Here is a 24,823-nt window from a genome sequence, read left to right as displayed (position 1 = left end):
TTGTGGCTAAATAAAACTAACCACAATAAATTGTGGTTAAGTAGACACAATAAAATTTATTATGTCTGCTAAAATATCGTAATCAAAAACAAGCCGAATAAAAAAGAAAATATTATTCATACTAAACAAGATCGCAAAGAAATTTACTACAGTCCATAAGAAGGGATTATACACTGCCATGAACATTAAAATTTGCCTTTTTAAATACAAACTCGCATAGTGATAAATTCTGAGAATCTAATTTTTTCTTCATTGTTCTTCTTTATAAATAGGGTTCTAACAAAATTCAGTTTATAAATTTATTTCATTAAGCAGTAGGAAAGATGAATGCATGGCAATGAGAATCCTGTACTTTTGCTACGCGCACTGTTTGAATAATTCATAGTTTTCTGCTTTTATTTCCCCAAAAAAGGGATTTTATGAGGCATCAAGCTTCAAAATACGTTTTTGAAAACTCATCAGACTTCAAAATACACTTTTTCTGTAAGATTGCCACAATTTTGGACACAACTGTATATCTTTAAGAAAGAAATTCAAATGAACTAGAAATGAGCATTGCACAGCTACTTAAATATCGTTTTTTTTTGTTGTTGTTGTTGTTGTTTTTTTTTTTTTTTTGTAAAAAAAAAGGGGAGAGAAGCAGTAATAAAAACCGCTGAAACTAGACCAACGCTATCAAATTTAAAAGTTATGTTCTGTCTTCCGAATGGGGCCGCTACTTTCATAACTTACTGCTTCAAGTTTTATAAAATTGTTCCATTTAGTTTCCGCCCCGCTTGTATCATTCATCCCCACATTTATCTATTCTTGGCTACAGTTTAGAGCGAAAAGCTGTTTTTAATTGACATGATAATCGTCTAAATAAGGATAATATAATGTGACAAAGTTATCAATTTTATTTTCCAGGAGACAAACGTTTTGGGATTTAAAGGACCCAGAAAAATGTCTGTTGTACTCCCAGCTCTGAACAATGAAAACAAACGGATAGAAGTAAAATCAAGCGCTGTAAGTATAATTCAAATCTCTATGCATTCAGTTATTATTGTATGTCATTCAAAACAATTGAGACGTATTTTCAATGAAACAGTGTCTCAAATCTGACCTTGACATTGACCTTGGGCTCAATATATAAAATTATGCCACAACTTGTTTATATCAGAGATTAATGCGAGTAGTGTAAAAATATATAAATAAATAATCCCTTAATTTTGAAAATAATCTACATATCAAAATGATGATAAGTAAGGCTTCATTCTATTATTTTTTTATTAAATGTCGTCTATTTAAAAATAATCAAATATCTGTAAAAATTAAAGGGCCCAAGTTCGTTTTGCGTCAGAATCATGGGTTTGTAACTTCATTCTGTCATTTACTCGGGCCTGGTGCTCGTTAAATTCATGAAAGTCAACTCTCTTCTTCTTCTGAGACATGAAAATTTGAAAAAGTTAGAAGCTAAATCATATGTTGTCTACTACTCTGAACTAAAGTTCAAAACCATGTGGTTTATCCCAAAATTGCCTTATATAGCTTCAAAAATATGCCGTTAACTAACTATATTTCAAATAGTGGGAAAGCTGGAACATATTAGTTCCTCTTTTCTTAGGATGAAATTCGAATTAATTCTCCCAACGAGAAGCAAACGATTTTCCGATGGATTCAGAATGAATCGTTAGATGTATTTCCATCAACGAATTTAATTCTATACACTGAATATATAGAAAAAGTGACTAGATAGTTTCCAGTTCCTGAATTCTCTTGAAATTGTCTTGTGCTTTGCAACCAATATATATCAGTAAAGCAAAATGTATTCAAGACAATTTTGAATGATAATCTTAATTTGCTATATCTTATAATAAGAACTTAAATTCTAATGTTGCCAAACTTTATAAATGTTTCTAAGTAGATGTGTATAAACTTAACATTTCTTTTGTATGTGAATTAACCCTTTATTTAGCAAATTATTTTACCATCAATTTTTCAACTTTACTTTTACACCAGTAATTAAGTTTTCTTGCAGAATAATTTCAGGGAATCCAAGAATTTTTTTAATTAATTGAAATATCTTAATTAATTTAATAATTAAATATTTTTAATTTGAACTTTTAGCTTATATTAATAGCTTGCTATCTGGGTTGCATTCTCCATGTTCTTTTGAATATCTTCAGAAAAAATAGTCTTATTACGAAGAATAAACCTGATTTAAATGGTACTTTTAAGTATTATCAGTAAATAAAGGGTTAAAGAATAATCAAAAAGGCTTATATATTTCAAATTTTCTAAGAGGATTTTCAAATTATTCCAAGCTTCATTTTAAACGATTTTGATTCATTAGAAAAGGCAACACTTCTTAGGGCAAAATAAAATTATAATAAATCATATAATAAGAATGATATCATAACTTTGAAATACAAAGTGTTTAACTGTTACTAAAATAAAACCAAGACCTGCTAAGCACGGATAATTTTTTCTCAATTTTCTTCAATCATAGTAAGGAAAGAAAAATAATACTTGCGCTGTAAGAGATTTTCGTTTCAAGTAGAATTAATTCAATTAAAAAATTCGATGTTACTCGTAAAACGCATGGTTGAACTCCTTTGGGGACAGGGAAAAAATCGTTTCAGCTAAAAGTAATTTAAATTGTTTTAGGCTTTAGTTTCCCTTCAGTCGTTTTATCGAATACAAGAAAAGTTTTGATCAGTACTTCAAAGTGGTTTTTTAAATAAATAATTCGTATTTTTTTTTAATACATTGCATAAAGATTACTTAAGACTCTAATTTTTTTTTCAGTCTAAGACTTCTTGATTCTTTGCATTTTTAAGTTTGAAGAAAATTTATAAAAATCGATGTAATTGATATTCATTAAGCTTTGATAATGAAGCAAGTTTTTCCCCCGAGTCAGAAATGGCTGAATTAGGTGCAATTAAAATAGTGAGCATTTTTATGCACATTTATACTTAGGTTAATAAAACAACTTCTACTATCCTGGATGCAAAGTGTTTATCATATTAATTATAATTAAAGGGAACAGAAACTCTACTATTCAGTTTTGATTTTACTGGAATGAAAAACGTTCGTCCCAGATTTATCCCAATTACAAGAACAAGATAACCCTGTGTTATTAAGCTGACGAACAAAATATTCTAGCACTATGCCAATTTTGAGCAAAATATCCCAAATTGTCCCTAATTTTACTAGCAATAAATGTCAATAAAATTTAAATGAATTTAACTGTGATAATTAATTAATTTGGAATGTTAATTGTTATTATGTAATAAAATTGAGTCCTTTAAATTTTTTTTTAATTTTATTTAAAAGTAACTTTTGAGGTATTCTTGCCCAATTTTATTATTAATAAAATATAATCATACGTACTATTAATAGTGCTAAATTAATCTGAAGAATCAGTAAATAAATAAAAAAAATGAAGTATCTACTTTTTTATGTAGTCTTATTGTTTATCAACATGCTGCTAATTTTTCTTCACCTTTCTCTTTTTTTGTGCAGTCTTTCAAAATTAATACTTTTCCTTACTTTGAATATTTTTTATTTATTTTGCCAACTTCTTTAGACCATATCTACAGCTCTTCCTAAGCTCTGTCTAATAACTTCCATAAAACCCAGAATTTTCCAATCTAGTTTTTTTAGACCATCCCAGGATGACGCTAAACAATCTAGTCACTCTAGTTATGAGTGAATGAAGATTACAGAAATAAATTTTAGACACGAAGGCTATAAAATAAGTTTCTCTGTACAATTTTTTCTATTTGAAAACTAATGTACTCTTAAACGGAGCGGAATTTGGAATATAAAAATTTCAAAATATGTTATTGTAAATAATAAATTATGTAAATGACAAGTTTTCTAAATAAAGTATTTCATAATATATTCCAAAAGACATTCGAAGCAATTTAGAGGACATACTTTTTAAGTAAACATATAATAATTTAGAAAAAACTAGTGATATCTCTAGTAATAACTGAAAGAAAGTCTTTTGATTTATAAATTCCTTGAAATTATGAATTAATTTTATTTTTAAAAGCATTTGAATGTGTTATGGCATAACATAAAATCAATTCACTGATTTCATTTTTATTTTTTAGGAGGGTGAAGGTCTCTTAGAGAGAATGAAGAGCAGAAAAATGGAAAACCTTCTCGAATTGCAGAATAAGACCCCACAATGGAATGATGGTAAAAAATAAACAAATTTAAACCTATTAATTAATTAAATGGCGCGATGTAATAAGAAAATTATATATTAATCAATTTAATACACTGTTTATCATGGTTTACATTACTTTTACTAATACTTGTGATGACTCAATTAAGAAAATTAATTAGTTTCTGAAGGTCGCTTCTTAATCAATAATCACCCCCTATAGGAATTAATGTAAAATAGATTCATTCGTACCCAGACAAAAAAATCAAATGTAAACAACTTGTGGTATACGTTTCGTGGGGTTTGGGTATCTGTTAATCTATTAAAAAGCTTATATTAATAAGCAAATTATCTGTTAATCAATTTAATACACTATTTATCATGGTTTACATTAGTTTTAACAATGCTTGCGAAGCCTCAATTCACAAATTTAATTAGTTCATGAAGGTCGCGTCTTAACCAATAATAATTCCCTATAGGAATTAATGTAAAATAGATTCATCCGTGCCCAGACAAAAAAATCAAAGGTTATCAACTTGTGGTATACGTTTCCTGGAGAAGGGTGGCTAAGGAAAAAAATGAAGTGAAAGCAATGTCGATAACAGTGACGGAAAACACAAAACATGAGAAATTAAACTGAAATTAAATCTTATAGAATTTTTCTCCTTCAAAGTTATGGGGAAAATGAAGTTATGAAAGTTTGATGTTATCAATGTTAAAGAAATAAGATATTTAATTCTGAGCTTCATTTGTGGTAAAAATATATACGTTTTATGTGTAAATTACTGAGAAATATTGCAATAAGCTCGACACAGCTTCAGATATGAGACAGATATGAAATTACATCTATCTTCATTGAAATCTAATTTTATAAAACTCAACCCCCTGAAGCGAGCTTAAGGATCTCCAACTGTCATCCATTTGACAAATTGAATATCACAATGACTAATTATTAGATTTAATCGTAAGTTAAGGAGGAAAATTATTTAAATTCCAATTACATTTGCTATTATATAATACTATTATAATATTGAATAAAATGTAAAATTAAAAGTGAATCCTCTAAAGATATTGAGTTCATTCTTGTCGTTTGATTCGTAAGATACTTTAAGAGCATTAATTTCCTTGAGCAGCGGAATGGGTTGCAAGGGGAGTGTAGGTGTGAGAATTGGAGTGATTTATCATAGGGTGCAGGGGTGAAACATGGGGAGAACTATTAATCTAAATAGTTAGTTACATATTTAGACTCTTTCAGCATTAGTTTGAGCTCTGTTCTTAACACGACATCTATGACAGGTAACAAGCTACGTAAAATAGTATTAATAATTATTGAACATATTGAAATTATTTAGATTACTGAAGTGCTTGCTAATGCTTTAATAATAAATCATGTTGTGTTTCAAGCACTTAGGTAAACAGTAAATTAAATCATGGTGTTTTTAAAGATACGAGAATGGTCATCACTTCACACTTAACGCTTCTTTAGAAATTTATGAGAGACAGATATAACCACCCATGAAAAATTTGCCATCTCATCACCATTATGCGTGTTTTTATTATTATTTTTTACTGGTACCATCATATCGTTGATTTTCTATAGTTTGCATGGAAGTCGTCAATCACAATGCGTCATCCAAAGCGCTTTGTGTTCAAGAAAATTGTTCGTAAAAAATAGTTCGTGTTCTGAAGTATTCTTGAAAAAAAATTCCATTGCATTCTTAGCCTTTTTCATGCATTATTATGTTGAATTTAGTGACGAAACGCTTGAATTAGATAGGATAGCCTTGATTTTAGAATCTACGTTCCAGATTTTAATTAAATGCCCCAGGTTATCTTATTTCTCACATTTCAATGAATAATTTATATTAGATTTAATATTTTTAATAAAGTTCCTTTTTGAAGGGTTCCACTTCTCACGTTTTGCAGTTCAAAAATGCTGTTGCTCTAATATGAATCTGGAGGTTTAATCCACTGAAAGAAAATTAGTGAAACATAGAATTTAGGCTTCTTGATATCTTCATGCTTCTTATTTTCTTTCTTTTTGGAAATACATGTTAATTAACCGTATCACAATTCTGATTTTTGAAAATATTTATTTTATTTATTTGTTTTATTGAATTCTGTCTTAAACAACACCCTCCAGCTTGTGTCATGGGTGTTGGAGTTCTTACAGCTGGATTTAGATTGTGACTCGCACACAACACAGGCGTCTGTGTCAAACACTATTTAATTACATTTTTTTATATCAAGTCCATAGAAGTACTGTAAATTTTACTGACCTTCATTTCAGTTCAGTTGTTGTTCATTAATTAAACATAAGAATCTGTAAACTTATTAACAACGGTTACATTATTAAATAGCTGTTGTAACTAAAATTCCAATATCTGCTTGCTTGTCAATCTTTTGAAAATTAATTTCGTTGTAATTTCCATCTTTCCATCTCAGATAACTTTACCTCTTGGAATCGCACGCGCATGAATAATTAACAAGTAATGAATTCAAATAATTATCGATCAACTGGCATTTATTAGGTTTCCGACTAAAACTGCATTACTATAACTTCAGCGTTATTAAATCAAATGTTTCATTACCGCCGAATAATATCACGGCCCTCTTATTGGATATTAGATATGTTTTACATGAATAAGAAATGTTTAATGAGAGTAAGAAACCTTCAAACTTGAAATTTAGCGCTCATAAAGCATATATATTAGCATCTTAAAGCATATATTTAAGCTCATAAAGCATATAAAGCTCATGATACATAAAAAAGTTCTTGTAATGGATTTAAAAGAAAATTCTTTTAACTGACTGAAGAAATTTCAAAATAAAATATTATAATATTTAAAAATGATAAATACTATACATTATAATTTTTTTCCGAAAAAATGGATTTTCTGACTTCATTGATCATTATAGTAATTCATCATAACATGTCTTCAGAAATATATGACCTCAACAAAATCCCTATCCAAACGGTGTCTTCTACAGATATATGAAAAGGTTAATATATATAACATCGATGAATTTCATAGAAGACTTTGCTTCTCGAAGTTTTGTAACTATATTCAAAATCAACTACATGCTAGAGATCTTTAGGTTATTACAACTCTCTGTTATTCGACAATGTGAGCTTTGCAATAATTTTTTTAAGTGTTTATGATGTGCAAATATCATTATTGTTGTTGTTACTATCGAGTCCCTTTTGTAATAAAGATTAACTTGAAAATAACGTGTTCGTCTTTCTGCATGACTGAGGATGTTGCAAATTGAGATTCTGTAGTACATATTGTTTATTTCAATGTCTGGCATACGCTCCGTCTTTTTTGCAGCAAGTATTTACATATATTTTGTTTATTTCAGAAAAACTTAAGCAATCGAACATACAATTTGCAAAAATCAATCTCTATAATATTTATGTATCAACTTCAATGGTCACATGTGTTGAATCTGTGCTGAAAGCGAAATTAGACTATATGACGTTTTTATTTGCATAATTTGATTGCGTCCGATTTCTAAACCAAGCCCACAAAAAATTTTGAAAAGGATAATTTTTAAACGTGGTCAAAGGTAAAACGAAATCTTCAACATTTAATGACGATTCGGCAATTTTGGATTATTATATACTTATCATTAACCGGAGAGGAAAGTCATTTCATTCTTAAAGCGTTAATATACTTTTCTCTTGAATTTATGCAATAAAGGTGATTCCCTCGGTACCCAGCTGTCGAGCTTTGAGTTACATATTATTATCGCAACTTTGCCATCGAAATCAGCGGCATCCATTTCAACAACAATAATTATTACATTAAAAAGTCTGGTCCAAAGTTTTTTACCTGAGATTATATGCAATACAGATAAAAAAAAAGCATTCAATCCACCAAAGTAAATGTAGAATAAATAAATAAATATTAAAATTTCGTTCGTATTCCTAGCTTTAAAAATTAAGATAAAAAAAAAATGGTATGAAAGGAAAATAGTTTCCGCCTACTTACGAACTGAAATGCACTTTAAAGGTAATCAGTTCCTTTTTTCTTTAAGAGCCACTTCCACTGACATCTACAAATCCTCTTACATCTGTAATAACTTTACAAATAATAAAACAATTCTAAGAAGAAAAATGAGAAGATCTACCTACCATTAAGAAATTGAAGGCGAAAGTACTGGAGGTCGCTCATAAGCATTGTTCATGAATCCTTGGTGCATGTGGTGTCTTTAAAAGATAATAAATATTTATTGCCATAAAGCTAGATTAAGAGTGGATTTATGGAGGAAAGGACAGAAGCTATCTTAAACTAGAAAAATCTACATTAGCATTCATTATGTTTCAATATTAATGCAAAACACTATTTAGAAATTTAACCTTATATTATGTATTTTTTAAATGTAGTGAATGCATTTAAAATTTAATTAATGGTTGATATGAATTTAGAATTCTTATTAGCATTCAGTTAAACTATGTTTGTAGATGTGGTTTCTTGAGAAGCAAGATATTTCTTTTATTTCTTCGTTAAATTTCTATGAGTAAAAATTAATTCGACCGTTTTTTGGCATCTTTGTGATTATAATACGTATGAAATTTGTTTCGCTACGTGCAACAAAATATGATTAAATTTAATTTCTTTGAATTTTTCCATTTTTTTTCCAATACCAAACTACCAAGTAAATTTCAGTCTTCTTACATAATGTATTTCGGTAGAGAAAAAATATTTTACTAAATAACTAAAATATTTACTAAAATACGATTTGCTTCAAAATTAATTTTGATTTAAATAACTGATTTATCGCATGATTTCATATATTTAATTCTTTGTCAAAAGTGTGTTACAATTATTCTAGTTTTAATGCATTACATACCATAAATCATGCACTAATGTATTTGAATACCTGTGGTAAGACATGATATGGTACTTGTGATATATCTTTGCTGATATATCGCCTGTTGAGAATCATAAATTCCGAAATGCAAAATTCATCATCTGTGGAAAAAAATATTTCAAAGATCGTTTGTTTTTCCTTGTCGCATATGTAGCTCTTCAGCGACAAGGAGTTGAGATATCCATTTTCCTGTTTTGTAAAGGAAAAATGATCCATTTATGTTCCATTTGTTGCCATAACTCGGATATCAATTTTTGAAAGTTCACCTCTATGATTCTGAATAGGCGATATAATAAAATGATTCCGTTAAATGAAAATAGGAGAGTATATTTTTTGTGTGTTTTAGACAACCAGTGATCTTGAAAATTTTTGTGCCTTTCCTTTTTTCAGAAACTCAGTCATACGTTTTGAACTTCCATGGACGTGTGACACAAGCAAGTGTAAAGAATTTTCAGATCGTTCATATAAATGACCGTAAGTATATTTCACTTAGTTATAATTGCATTCTAAAATATATTTTTGAAGCTACCTCTGCGTGTTGCATTTAGTTTTGGTACCTTAAAAAGACTTAAAGTTTAGAAGCAATCTGTGCAAATTATTTTTTGAATAAAAAATAAATAAAATTATGGTCATCTAATTTTAAAATATAACGTGATAGTAAAAAAAAATCATTTTTATTTAAAATTAAAACTACAAAATGCATTTCTTTTTATGCTTGACTTATATTTGAGTGCATGCGGCATTCTTATGTACGTTTCCAAATAAGCAGAGTTAAACATCTGCATCAATTCTCGAGTTGAATTGCGGAATTACCGATACATAATTCAATTTTGTAATTCATCTTTCAAATACATTTAATTTCGTATCGGTATTCATATAAACTGTGACGATATGTAATGTAAAATTAGATATCTCTTATTATTTCCTTAATTTAGAGGGAAAATTTCAAAATATAAAAGAAGGGCTGAGGAGTTTCTATTATTGCTAATGAGTGAGTAAAATTGCTTAACTTCTTTTAAAAGAACATTCGGTTTACCCTTCACGATATAAAACTGTAAATAAATTGTATTTGCTTTGATTATTAAAAACATCTTCATGTAGTTATAAGGACATTCAGATTTTGGATTCTCAATTCGAAATCTGAATCCGAGTTCTAATTAGAGGTCTGAATTACACTCACTTTAAAAATGAGTCGTATTTCAAGGGCATCTAGATTTTTTTTTGGGGGGGGGGGGATATTGTTATAAATTTTTCACTATTTAAATAATTGGACGAATTTCAGAAACAGAGCTGGGATTACAATTTTAGTCCTGATACTTTATGAAAATTCATGAGAAGGTTTTTGATTTAAATTAACTTCGTTTTCTCACTATGCCTGTAGGTATGTTAAAAACATATTACTTGAACTTGGGCTCAAGTTTTTTAAATCAGAGTTGTGAAAATAATTGAATTTACCTTAAGAGACTTTTTGACTTTCTTGTGGAATTTATTCTACGAAATGACCTTTATGGCCTATAACATAAGTTAAGCAACAACATAGCATTCAGATTCGAGATCAGACATTCCGTTTAAGATAAGATGCAGTAAGAATTTTGGTAATATTGTAAATACTGAAACTTTATATCAAACTAAGGCAGATAGTAATATCTATTTCTTTTTCAGCCGATTATATTGTCATGCAATTCGGCCGCATATCTGATGACGCTTTCACAATGGATTATGGATACCCTATGTGCGCACTCCAAGCCTTCGCAGTAGCTTTGTCGAGCTTGGACAGTAAACTGGCCTGTGAATAACCAAGTGGGGACTAATAAAGAGGATTCATTTTATGGGAACTGTGATACCGTGTATCGGTAATCGTTTGGCACTTCGTGTATTTATTTTTCTCTTACTTAATATAATTATTTGGATAAATCTGTCAAGATTTCTTTTACACTTATTTGTGATTATTTATTTATGATACACGAGATTAATTATTTATGTTTTCCGTACGGTTTCCAAATAAGTAAGTTCTCACTGAACGTGCAATTCACATGTCCAAATGAAAGTGATGTCGAGCATTTTCTTGTCTTGTTTTTTTAATGCTTTTTACTATGATTTTATATTTTTATAAAAATTTGTCACAAAACATATTTCTGTGTACAACACAGAAAATTTCAAATCTAAGAAGATAGTAGAACATGGAAAAATTATTGCACAATTTTAAAAGTTGTATCTTATTTTAGCTGTTTTGTTATCATTATTCAGTACTTTCATACAGTTGAATAAAATTCTGTCCTGAAAATTTATTTAAAGTAATCTTCATTTTTGTTTTTTCATGAAATTATGTACTGGAAAATTTTGCTATTCAAAATTGATCTTTGTAGATTACATTTTCTCTCAATTTTTACATCAATATTAAAATACCAGACTTCAGCCTGTACAACAGAGAATATCCGAGATACTTAATTTCAAAGCGAAGATAAAATCTAAAGATTTTGATTTAATACTTTGCATTTTTATATTTTTTTAATTCGGTTGTGGAGATTGAGATAAAAAAAATCTCTCTCAAAATAAATATAATTTGAAGATTAATTACTTTCAAATTTCGGCCGTACGAATTAATAGCAAAAAATAGTTTCAATCCATTTATCAAATGATTCCATGATATATTTTATTATTCAGAACAATTCAACAATATTTTATTATTCAGAAATATTCAGAACAAATACTGGAGATTATTAATTTGTGGGTGAATTCCAACATCTTTCATAAACAATAAACATTTGTTTAAAATACAGAACAATGAAAATCACCATATACAATAATATCTATTCTTTGATGAAATGAAAAGCTTATCCTCTGAAATGACTAAAAACAGATTATTTATATTTGTATATCAAATTCAGGTGCACATTTGGGTCTTTACATTTCTATAAAATAGAAATGAGATATAATTTATGTAACTCCAGTCAAATTTTAATGACCTTTGGGAATTCATCGCTTTCCATTGTTATTATTTTTCTCAGTTTCGTTTCATTCAAATCGTAGTTTCTAAAAGCAACTGTTTAAATATATATATATATATCCTTTATAAAACAATATATATACATATATATATATATATTGTTTTATAATTATGAATTATAAATGTCATTAAATTATTTAATTATGAATGTCACTTGTCAAGTGTTCCCCTTAGGCATATTATGCAGTTAGAGATCCCCCAACTTTTGTGTGTGGTTCAATACTTCTTAAATGTTTAAATATAAACTAAATTCTCAATTTAAATGCAATATATGTTTCAAATATCTCTTTATTGTAATGATGTTTGAATATGTGTTGATATTCCGTTATGTTTGTATTTATTTGTGAAGTTTATTTATTAATGTGCTGTGTTAAATTCAAGTGTTTCACGTTTGTATCTATCTAGTCATTGTGACGAAAATGAAAAAGTGTATGTTATCTTGTGAAGAACAAGTGTTTATTGCATAGAATACTTTGTGATACTTATTTCAATTGTTGTTCAATCATGTTTTCAGATGTTACGTAATTAATTGGTCTTTGATGTTCTGTTCTTACCCTGTTTCTGCTGTTAAAATGTCTTTCTTGAAAATAAACGTTTCTGGTGATATTATCATCTTGTTTCTTTGATATTTTTGTGTAGTCTATTAGTTCCATTTTTAAAAATCTTAATCACGTTAATGCGAACAATTGAATTCATTTAGATACAAAAATTTTCTAGTTATCACTTTGTAAGGTTTATTGCATTGTTTCCTCAGAAAATCAATTAAAAAATACTTTATGGAGATTGAAATTTTACGATGTAATATATAAACAGTAAAAAGTATTCTTCAACGTTTAATCATAAAAAATATTGAAGAAAAACTGATTAAAGAAACGGCCCTTCTGATGTTTTCAGAAAAACTATGAATCAAAATTAAAATACTTTTTCTGATTTCTTAAATTTTTAGTACAAAGGTAATTCTACAAATTACTAGAAGAAGCGTACAAGAAAAAACGAACATATCGATCAATGATAGGAAAATTTTGAAGAAACAGTTAAAAACCATAAAGGAAAATGTGCACAGCAATTGGAGATACACTTGGATACAAGAATGGACGTAAGAAAGCGAAAAATGACAATAAGGCTTATAACCTACATTAGTCATTACATTTCTAGCGAGCTTAGATCATCCAACGGTATTTTGAGCTCAGTGTGTGGAAAAAAGGAAGCATGAATATTATGGAGAAATTAACCTTAGCGGACAATCAAATCGAAAGAAGTGAAGGGCTTTTCACCGTCATTATTTTACTTTATAATAATGTTTGCGCACTTGCGGCATTTCAAGTAAAGTATCCTCAATCACTTCACCCGCAGAGGCTGAATCTTACCCCTTGTGATTTCTCAATGTTAATGAACTGAAGCAAACTTTGAAAGATAATGATTCCTATCATTAATTGACGTCAAGTCGGGGGTTCGGGAATTGCTACACATCCTAAGGAGTTTTATAGATGGATCCATTTAGACATTAAGAATAGTTTTTGAAATAGTTTATTTCCTCTAAAAAATGCTAGTTTATAGTAAAAAAATTGCAAAATATACGAAATACAGTATGATAAAACATCTGTAAAATATTTCCGTTATTAATGTTACCAATATCCCAAGGAGAACCTCTTTGCTTAAGGAAAACAGTTGTTAGTTATCTTTATACCAGAACCGATTTCTCTCAGATTATATGATAACAATATTTCTTTTAATCCTCTCAAGGTGGTTAATTTAATTCATTAAATGCATATATTTTAATAAAAGTCTACCATTTCAATAAATTTCTTACAATATTAACTTCACAGATGTAACCAAAATTCTATACCATCCGAATTTCTGGTTGACTTCGAATTCTTTCAATACCTGTCAAAGTCTGAGTAAAGGAGTTAAAAAAATATACAACGGTAAAATATGAAACGAATTTGCAACACTAATGTGCTGATTGAATAATCTCTTAGAGTATGACACTTTATTAATTACGATATATAATTATTCGCCATTTTTTTTTAAATTTTACATTGAAATATTTTGGGAAAAACTTTATATGATAACAAAATTGCTTATATTCTAAAAACCATCATAAATTCTTGTCTCGTTTCAGACATATCGTATTTGTATCAAACATACGCAAGAGCAGAATATTTCAAATTTGTGCGACGTTGTAAATATAGGTTTATTTTGAGACCAGATTTTATCAGTGCCCAAAGGTTCGACCTGTGAAGGCCTTTTATTCAATTTGACTACATTTAGTTAAAATAAAAATTAATTAAATTCGCAAAAAAGTATTTTTTTATTTATAAAAATTTATATTTTATAAATCCCTTTTCATACTGTTTATTGAAACAAAATTGGATATGCGAATACAGATAATTTGCATAGTTAAAGAAATAAAAAAATAAAAACATCCTTCGTTATGTCCAACAGTCCGTGCATAGCTAAGAATAATTTATGGAGAGAGGAACGAAATGGAATGACGAAAAGAATAGAAGTCAATCTGTACGCTGAAGAAAACGCTGCTTGTATTGCACAGTTCTTTGAATATTTTACAAAATCCAAACTGTTTCCATCCAGGTATGTTGAATCTATTTAACAGTACACAGGGAATGCATGAACCAATACATGAATCAACAATTGTAAAGAGAAACTCTCATAAATCATCGAGCTAAATGATAAACCATACTCAAAGAAGATGACAGTTAACATGCTTTTCTGGGCTTTTTACAGAGAGGTTTTGTTAAAGACATTGTATATTGAACAAGACAGCGACATAAAGGCAAAAAAGCAATAGTTCAATCATATGTTTACCACCATTTATGAAGTTGTGCTATAGAGAATATGACACGAAATTGAGCATCTCCTTGATATTTCGATCAACTGTTAGCGCAAATACAAGAATTTATTATATGCGGTAATACAATATATCAAAATCTAAATCCCATTTTGTTCATAAATTTCAGAATTTTTTCTTTTTAATAAGATATTCAAACTGTAGTGAATTTGTGTATACCTTATATGAAAAATGTAATATTAATTATACAGCCTCTTAATCAAACGCTGAGTTGTAAGAATTATCCTTCATAGTAGTGAATCTCTTAAGATTGGAAAGAATAGTTACACATATCGAACATGTAAAACCATTAACAACTAAAACAATATAAAATCATAAACGCGCAATCACAGCTAAAAATTTCACGAAAACTTGGAGTTCGTCAAGAAATCTTCACCGAACAGCAGTATCTTGATCGCATAAATTTGGCTTCTAAAAAATAAGATTTTAATGTATATAATATACTTTTTAAGGAGTTCTCCAATCTTTCAAATCTGAAGAATTTCCTATCCGGACAATTGTAAGAAAAGGTGCATTGAATTAAAAAAACTTTTCTTTGCACAATTTAGTTTAATTTTTACACACACACACACACACACACACACACACACACACACACATATATATATATATAATTTGAATCCTAATAAATTTCCTAATTTTTATCAATTTACTCAATTTACTCTATGTTAACTCCATTCTAAAATGTTCTCTTATTTCCTGATCCAATTCCCACTTTTTCTTTTAATTATTTCTAACATGTCCTAAACAAAATTCCTGACTCCATGGTTCCAACACCAGAAACGAAGGAATAAAAATCCTTTACACCTGCACATGTTTTTAAAAAGATACATAAGATTCCATTGCGTAAGTCGACTCCCCCCGAAGTGCACCTCTACATGAAGATAAGATGCTTCCGGGCATGGTAGTTAGTTTTCTCCACCCTGGAAGGTACACAAAAAGATGAGGTCTGACTCCTCCCATCGATGACGGGACGTACTTCCTTAGGGATGAGTTGTACCGTGGCTGGTGATGGCCCTTAGGACTCAACCACAGTTCTCGCCAATGTTGATGTAGCGACGGTCCGGGCATTCAGTTATTTTATCCGCGTGCCTTCGGGCGAGTCGGAGAGTCAGTGATATGACTTGCTTTAGTGGACACGTGGCAAAGAAATCCCTATCAGAATCTCATAGTAAAATCACTGAACTTCTCTCTCTCTCTCTTTGGGCTTATGTCACTATGTAGACTGACGCATGATGTTTTTGCTTTCCTTTGTACATAATATGTCTCTCAAGTTTAAAACAAATTGAAGTTAATTTCAAGAGTTTCTTCTTTTCGGCCACGCGTCTGCAAAATTATGTTTATACAATCAGGAATTATTAAATTATTTATAATTCCTTTTTGAAGAGCCTTGCCTATGAAAAGAGCCTTAAAATATTAATATAAACGTATAAAGTTATCCGTTGTAGTAAATATATACATATATATATATATATATATATATATATATATGATTTATTTTTTGTAGTGAAAAAATTAAAGTATTATTCAAAGCAAAGTTAAAGTATTAGAGTAATAAATAGTTAATCAAATAATTTCAAAAACAAACGAAAAAAGACATTTAATAGAGAAATAAGTTTACAGCAACTAAAAAATACATCTTGGTGATAAATAAAAAAAAATTGTAAAAAAAATCTGCTTCTTTAGGTATTTTTCTACAAATCATTCAAATCTGGATAAGCAGAGTAATAAATAATCCAAATCTGGATAGCAGAGTATTTAAGAGAGATCTCATAAAAACAACAATTAGCATAACAACAAAGCAATAAATGTTATAATTCCTAAAGTGGATTAAGTCGAGAATTCAGTCCATTAAATTGCTGCAGAAAGCTTGTTTAGCGATACTTTTAAGCAGAATCACCATTTATTCATCACATACCAGGAGTAACATACACGTCAAAACATTTCAAGATTCTTATTTCTGTCTAAGTTAACTTCAAAAGAACTGTTAGAGCATTTATTTGGCGCGTCAATTTCTACTTTGCATCCTTTTTCCAATAGACGATCGAAAACTCCAAAAGCAGATAAACGAAATTCTCAAGAGGCAAAACATCCCATTTGCATTTGAAAACCTAAATAATGTCAAACTTTTCTTTTTCTTTTTTCTTTGAAACTCTACTTTGACTAAAGCGAAACAAATCTATCTCAATATCAGGCAGTTAAATGTATCGCTAACTATTATAACTATTACGTGAAAATCAAACTAATTTCGAATATTAGTGTTTCAGGATCATGTATTGAATCTCATTCCTAGCAAAGTCTTTAAAAAAGTTATCACTTGTTAATTTTAACAAATGGAATTTTTTATGTGTTTAAAGCAGGTAATTCTTATAATTCGATTTTTATCCTCAATCATCAATTTGATTTCGCTCATCGATTTTTAACCTTCTGACGACTAATTTTTTTCTTTAATTCGAACATTTTTCTTCATTGTTTGTTCGTTATGCAAATTTTGCAGATTTGAACGATGCATAGTCGCAACTCATATTAAAATAAGAGACAGCTTTGAAGGTAGAAACTTTTGTGTCTCGCCATTTATAGTGGTTGCTTTCATATAACCCACTTGCATTTACTTTTCTTTTCTCACATTTCTTTTCCTTTTTTTTTTTTTTCTTCAACATTAAAGCACCATTTTTAATATTTCTTTTTTATTTCTTTTCTTTATCAATTCAACAATTAGACTCCTCTTCTCATCTAATGTCTGAATATAGTGGGGTAAAAATTTGAATTTGAAGTGTTCGTGTCTTTTTCTTATCTTCTCTGCCAATCATAGCTACAGGATAGATATCAACATAAGAAGACAAAATATTTAGCCTTTCATCAAGCACACAAAAACTTCCAGCAAATTCATTACATACTTCCTTTTCCAATTATTTTATGACAGCTTCAGTTGAAAATTTATTAGATAAAATTTTGTCGCTTCTTGGTTTGCAATTAGACTTTATATCAAAAAAATTATGACAGATATGGTCATGTAATAAGTAGCAAAATACAGTTTTCTTTGAATATTCTTACTATTCTCATAAAGATGCTTCAATTATTTCCCAGATAGAAAAGAAATTTTCAGCATTATTTCTTTTTCCCGTATTTGGAACATAAAACAAGGGAACAACCAAGTCACAATTTTGGCAACATTGATAAAAGCACTTTATTTGCATAAACACTGATTGCGATTTATTTGGTAAAGACTACTGTCTAATATATTAGAGCTATTACGACCATTTTTATTTACACAAATTTCGAAAAGAAAACATGTTTTTCATTTTAGTATGAAATTTAGGATAGTTTAGAGATAATTGTTGATGGTCTAGCTTTCAACTCCTTATATGTTTCAGATTTATAAAAGAAGCATGAAACATAAAATAAACTTGTGGAAGTGGTCTTCTCGAAACGTTCTCGCATAATCTCCTGTAAAAGTACTATCCCCCTTCCCCATAAACTCGTGGACCTTAAGTATGGCATCGAATTCATGCATGGCATTTATGAACGATGATGAGTTACGAAATATAGATCTTTGGTCCAGCATTTTTACTGAATCTGCCGCGAGAATATGTATTTTCGACGCCATTTTGCCTGCTGATTGACACCAAAATTTGACACAAAACTACAGCTATAGACTCAAGGTAACATACCAAATTTCATTGATTTAAGTCTTTGTATTGAGGAGTTGTTGCGTTCACGTCCCTGCGAAAGTAAGAATCAAGAGACGGTCAACCTTTAGTAGATTTGGATCAAAATTTAGAAAATATCTATATTTTAGATTCTAAACTTGCGTACCAGTTTTATTAACCTAACTCTTTGCGTTTTGTAGTTACCGAGTTCACTTATATTTGAGCATCAAGACAAACAAATTTTTTGTGAACAAATTTCACTCAAAATTTGATAGAATTCTGCAAATTTGGTCTTTCGTCCATAAAAATTTCAATCGTCTATCTCAAAGCGTTTTTGAGTTATCATGTTCACAGACAGACACCCATAGTACCAAAAATGTGATTTGGGACTTAAGGAGATCTGAAACGAGGAGATTCGTTAAAATTTCAAGTTCGATTTTTTTTTTTTTTTTGTCTCGATTGCAATATATCCTGTATATTTCATATGCTAGAAAATAAAAATGGTTTTACGTCTTCGTTTTGTGCTTTTTAGGATAAGTTTTGCATCATATAGTTGCACGCTTTAGGGTTTAGCAGCATATATATAATAAATAATATTGTATGATATGAAACAATATTTGCAAAATTGTACAATATTGTTGAATTCTAAATAAAATAATATCACTCAGTATTGTACAATATTGTGCAATAGCCTGGGCTGACTGGGTCGTATAGATCTGCTTGCCCATTAAATATATTTCTTCAATATTATTTTCTAAACAGTTTATTACTGATCTAATTTATGTAATAAATCTCCTTAACCACTAGAAAAATTCAAATTTTATCACATATCTTCAAAGATATTTAGAGACACCCATATCCATATTAGTTTGAAATTAAATCATCTACTAATTATCACGTACAAATATTAAAATTATAATCAAAAACAAACCATGTAAATGGTATTTTTAAACACATTTTATGCTTACTATGTTTATATGTTCTGTAAATTATCTCTTACACAAAAGCAAAAATTTATCTTTCAGAAAATGCAATCCAAAGTTCTTGATTAAAGTGCCACTTCTTCAATTATTAGTTCGCCAAAAAATAGATTTATTTATGTCAGAAATTGATAATTAGAACCCTGCAAATTTTTAAATATACAGCAAGAACAAGTGATGAAAATATGAACCACTTTATAGCATAGAGAGGAAAATTACCTTTAACTCTTTTTGTAAAAGATCATGAAAAAAGATAAACATTTTTCAAGAGCGTTTCACAGGAAGTTCATTCTCTCTTCTAGTGATGCATATCGAATATGAATATTCAGAATTAATCCTAATTGCATAAAATTCTTTACCACAATAACATAAAAATTTTGGAAGCACCATTACCATACACATTTTTTAATATTTATATTATTCAAATAATTTTAAAATCTCAATATTTACAATTTTACAGGAAAATTTGAACCTTTTGTAATGAAAACTTTCAATATAAAAGTTTAACAGATTACATAAAACATTTTTATTAAGTGCTGGCTTTTAAACCCTGCGATGCCCGGAATTAAATCCCTTTCATGTGTAATTCTTTTAATGTTAAAGCTACTTTCCGATAAAATATCCTTATAATCCTTTTATCATCTGAATTTCTCTCTTTTTGCAGTTCTAATAAAATAAAATTTATTATCTGAAAATGTTTTAATTAAAATATCAACAATTTTACTGAAGCAGGTGATTTTAAAAACCACGGAAGTTGATTTTTTTTCTTAAGTTTGTTATATTACCACTTTAAATTTTGTTCACAAATGCTGAATAATAAGAGAGTTTAAGGAAAATTTTGAGAGCCAATTAATTAAATAGTTATTTTTTAATAAAAATTTGAAAATAAATTAAAGCAATAATTTTTCTCATACTCATAATTTTTCTCATTTTTAATCTTCACTGCTTCTAAATTTTATCTTTGAATTTTGTACATGGATGCAGGAACAACTCTTCGTATAATTCTTATTCGCCCACAATAGAAAAACATTTCATTTGCCCACGAAAAATTTTTTTGCAGAACCTTCGTTTGAATTTGAGCTGTGCATTTATATTTTCTTTCGATAATCATTAAAATACTATCTCAAAAGACAAAAGTGACTGCCAACAAATATGTATAAACATAAAAGAGAAATTTCAAAAAATAGAGATAGTATTTTCAAAGGTATTAACATTGCTTACCAAAGAAGCACCTATAAAATTTCAAATTTGCAAGCGCAAATTTTTTTAAAAATTAATATTAATTGAAATAACTATACAGAAATGAAATTGATGTTGACGAGAAGATAAAATTTTGAATTTTAAGATAGTAAAAATATATTTTCTGAGATATTTTTCTCAGGTTAGCATAAAAAACAGGCAATGTTTTGGCTATTACTCATAGATTGAAGTCGCTGCTGTCAACCTGCTTATTTGCTCTATAAATCTTTATTTTCCCTATCTTCTTCTCAACAATTAAATCACTATTTGAATGCCATTACAAACCGATATCAAGAGATTTGCATTAAAACAAAAGAGAAATATTAAATCAGCGAAAGTGATTTAATACCCTAAACTTTCTCGTATATATTAAACTTTGACGTCAATTTAGCAATTTTACTGAGTCTATTGCGTCATCCTTGGCGAGTTATTTGGTGATTAATCCCTGGCATGCGGTTAATAGTATCCGAAAATCGAATTTGTGTTTTAGATGCGTTTTTCCCAGCCGATTAAAATAAAAATCTGACACAAAACTACACTTGTAGTCACAAAATCACATAGCAAATAAGATATATCTATGTCATTGCGACTTTCATTTACCGCGTTTATATGTTTCTAAAAGTACAAATTGACAGACGGTCAATCTCTTGTTAGATTTGGCTCAAAATTCGACAAATGTCTAGGCTATAGATGTTAATTCTATGTGTCGAATTTTATCTAGCTATCTCTCTTAGTTCTGTAGTTATCGTGTCAAATTATATTCGAACAACCGAACAGAACAGACTTCTTCTGAGCCGATTTTGCTCAAAATTTGATAGAAATCAACAAATTTGGTATAAATACAGTCTACCAAATTTCATCCGTCTCCAGCAAAATATTTTTGAGTTATCTTTTTCATAGACAGACAGACGGACGAAAATTTCCCAAAATGTGTTTTCGAACTCAGGGTGGTCTAAAACATCAAGATCTGAAGTTAACGATTTTTTTTTTTTATGACAAAATTTTTTGACGATTTCAGTGCCTTCTGTATACTACATATACGAAAAATTAAAACAGTGGAAAAGTAGTTGAAAGCTTTAATTTTGTCCACTTACAAATTTCCTTATTTCAAAATTCTCTGTTAAATTTTCCAAAGAAAAAATAGCGAAAGAAACAAATGCACAAAAATAAAACTAGTTAAAAAGATAAAACTTTTTTAATTATGATGGTGTAAATTTTTTTCGGAATAATGTCCTCCGAAGTTTCTGTGGAAAAATGAGTTCATTTCTCACAGGCAGAAGCGATTACTTTTATTATACATCTTTTTCATTCAGTAGCAAGAGCGTTACCTTTCTTGACTCCGTTTAAGCGATTGACTTATGCTTATTTTTAGGCATTGTTAAAACACTACTTTGAAGCAAATAAAAAGGTAGTAAAAAGATAGCTGATAAAATAAAATAGAATTTTAGAAAATAATGGTGAAATAGTTCAAGTTGACATTATTTTTAAAGGCATTTAAATGGATTTTTAATTAATAATTGAAAAAAATAGAATTAATATTATTAAAATTGAAAAATTTTGAATTTTAAAAGCGTATTAAAATATAAGGTTATGTGCTCCGAAGTTATTGCAAAAAAATTAGAAATTTTAGGTTAATTTCTGATTAATTGAAAATTTAATTAATTTGTGGTCTTTCAAAAGTTGGCATTATTCTTTCTCCTGTCTTAAAGAATAAATGCGCACAGTTTGATTGAAAGTGGCCCAGTAGTTTAGGATACAAATCCCCAATGACTTTTATTTTATTTATATTCAAACAGAAATCTAATCATTAGAAATGTTTATTGTCAACCGAAATGATTTACTAAAGCAAATCTGAAAATATGGTAATTATAGTCATTTGGAATCAAATCACTCTGGATTCAACGTATAAGTATTAAATTTAAAAACCCGAAAATCAATTGCTAGTTATATTTAATTTAAAAACATTTTATTAGTTTTTTCCAAAATAGTTTGCAATGTTTGTACTCAATTTGGTTTTTTTTAATAAAACACTCGTTTCAGAGAGAAAAAACTATGTATTTCTGAAATTTAGGGATAAATTCTTTTAAAGGTCTTGTCAGTTAGTTCCCATTTTTTGAAAAGTACAAACTCTGATTACTTCTACAAATATCTAAGGAAATGAAATTCACTTAAACGGGGTTTCTTTTATGTTGCTAAGAATAAAAAAAGGTTTCTTTCCCTCTCCAAGAGATTGAAGGATTGCATTTAAATGTGTTTTTGATGTGGGTACCCAGCTGCGAAGAAAAGGAGTAATATTACGAGTAAGTATTTTATTTAAATTATGCCTCGGAAATCTGAGATGCTCTGAAATTATTCAAAAATGCTTGCCAAGTAAGATGTTAAATGACGTGAAGTTGTCAAATAGCGAAGTTATGAGAACTAAATAAGCCTGCAATGAATGTCATATTAAGAATATTTTCATTTATTTCATCTGAATATATCGTATATAAGAGTAACTGCGGGGATATCTCATAAAAAAGTATAAATGCTCTTTTAACAATATTTTCAGGTTGAGAGAAGACCTAAATATGCTTGAAATTACCGTCATAATAAGAATGTAAGTTTTTTTTTTTTTTTTTTTGAAGGGGGGGGGGATTCTTTTGAATGTAACAAGAATATAAATAACTGAGGAAGTGTGTTTAAAAAACATAAAGTTTTAAACGTAAAAAAATATAAAAACATAAAAAATATTAAGTGTAAAGTGAGTGCTATAAAATGAATGCTTTTATTGCATTCATAGAATATGTAAATCTTAAGAATGAAGTCATATTTTATACAGAATGATTTTAGTTTAGTGAGAATTGAAATAAATGCTCCAATAAGAGCATTTCCATTCATTTTCGCTGAGTCTCCTTTGAATAATCAACAACATATTCTTTAAGTAAAAGCAGCCTAGATGCTACTTTACAAATAGTTCTTTTTAAAAGAAATGCTTATTTCTTTCCTTTTTTCACTTGAATTCCTTCATTTTTGTAAAGATAAAAGTTCGCAATTGAATTTCCACTCACATCTTGGCATCCTAGAGTTCTGAAATTTTGTACAGTTGTGCATTCTCGATCGCAATACAATACTTTAATATTTCAGAATTTAATTAGTTGTTAATTTATCAATTTTAAATAAATTTTGATTTCATATGAAAATTACCATCTTAAAATTACGATCATTCGTTAAAAATTAAAATATGCAATAAAGTAATTGAAATTCAAATTTACATTATTTCTGTCTGTACCCCAAGCCTTTACTGTTTTATAGATTTTATTTATGATCCCTGACATCAAGCAGTAAGGTCGCAAATTTGAGGTAGAATGACTCCAAATTCGAAACCCGATTCTACTAAAGATCAAACAATCATGTGGGTTTGGTACTAGTCAGTGATACCGCTGTGGGTCAAACGCTCCCCTACGGTTGCGACCCTGGGACATTATCTGACCATTTGCGAAATCGTCCCAGAATAGCTCATGTTTTTCAAAACGGAGTATTTATTAAACTAAATTGATAATTTATATTTCTGACATTTTTTACCAATAAGAAATCTTCTCTTGTGTGTCTTTTAATTTATCTATCCAACTCCAATGAAGAATATTTATTTAATTATAGATTTCTAAAAAGTGGTATTATTTTTGTAATTAAAAAAAAATAAGCAAAATTAGGTGAGGTGTTTTGAAATAAAAGTTTTCTATAAAAATGCATACAATAATTCTATGAAATGTATAAAAATGGTTCCAACATAATAAAAATATTAATATCACACACAGTATTTATACATGGTATCCATAACTAACCGACCCTATTTTAAAGTTGTCTACAGACGAAACTGTTTTTCAGAAAGTAATGAAATTTTGAGTTGGATGCAATAAAGAGCGGTAATCTGTTTGAACGAATAAAAAAATTAGTTCAAGATTTATATGCCAGAGGTTATTTTTTTAATTAATTACATATTTACCATAAAGTTACGATAGTTTGCTAATTGCTGGTGTCCTGGCCTAGGGGTAACGCGTCTTCCCC

The 24,823-nt window shown here is 28.8% G+C and overlaps 1 protein-coding gene across 5 annotated transcripts in view; it reads left to right on the top strand.

Moving 5' to 3' along the window:
- LOC129961017 (tubby protein homolog) overlaps window positions 1-12,635 on the top strand; it is a 368,549-nt gene extending 355,914 nt beyond the window's left edge. For all 5 annotated transcript variants that reach the window (XM_056074806.1, XM_056074807.1, XM_056074805.1 and 2 more), the window contains 4 exons: window positions 907-1,005; window positions 4,101-4,188; window positions 9,425-9,508; window positions 10,697-12,635. In XM_056074806.1, the coding sequence (XP_055930781.1) occupies window positions 907-1,005; window positions 4,101-4,188; window positions 9,425-9,508; window positions 10,697-10,830 (405 nt within the window). In that variant the 3' untranslated portion in view covers window positions 10,831-12,635. The remainder of the gene's footprint in view (window positions 1-906; window positions 1,006-4,100; window positions 4,189-9,424; window positions 9,509-10,696) is intronic.
- The last annotated feature ends 12,188 nt before the right edge of the window (window positions 12,636-24,823 follow it).

Source organism: Argiope bruennichi, chromosome X2 (assembly GCF_947563725.1).
Source record: "Argiope bruennichi chromosome X2, qqArgBrue1.1, whole genome shotgun sequence".
Lineage (NCBI taxonomy): Eukaryota > Metazoa > Arthropoda > Arachnida > Araneae > Araneidae > Argiope > Argiope bruennichi.
The sequence above is the reverse complement of the archived record's forward strand: the minus strand, read 5'-3'. Positions and strand labels throughout refer to the sequence as shown.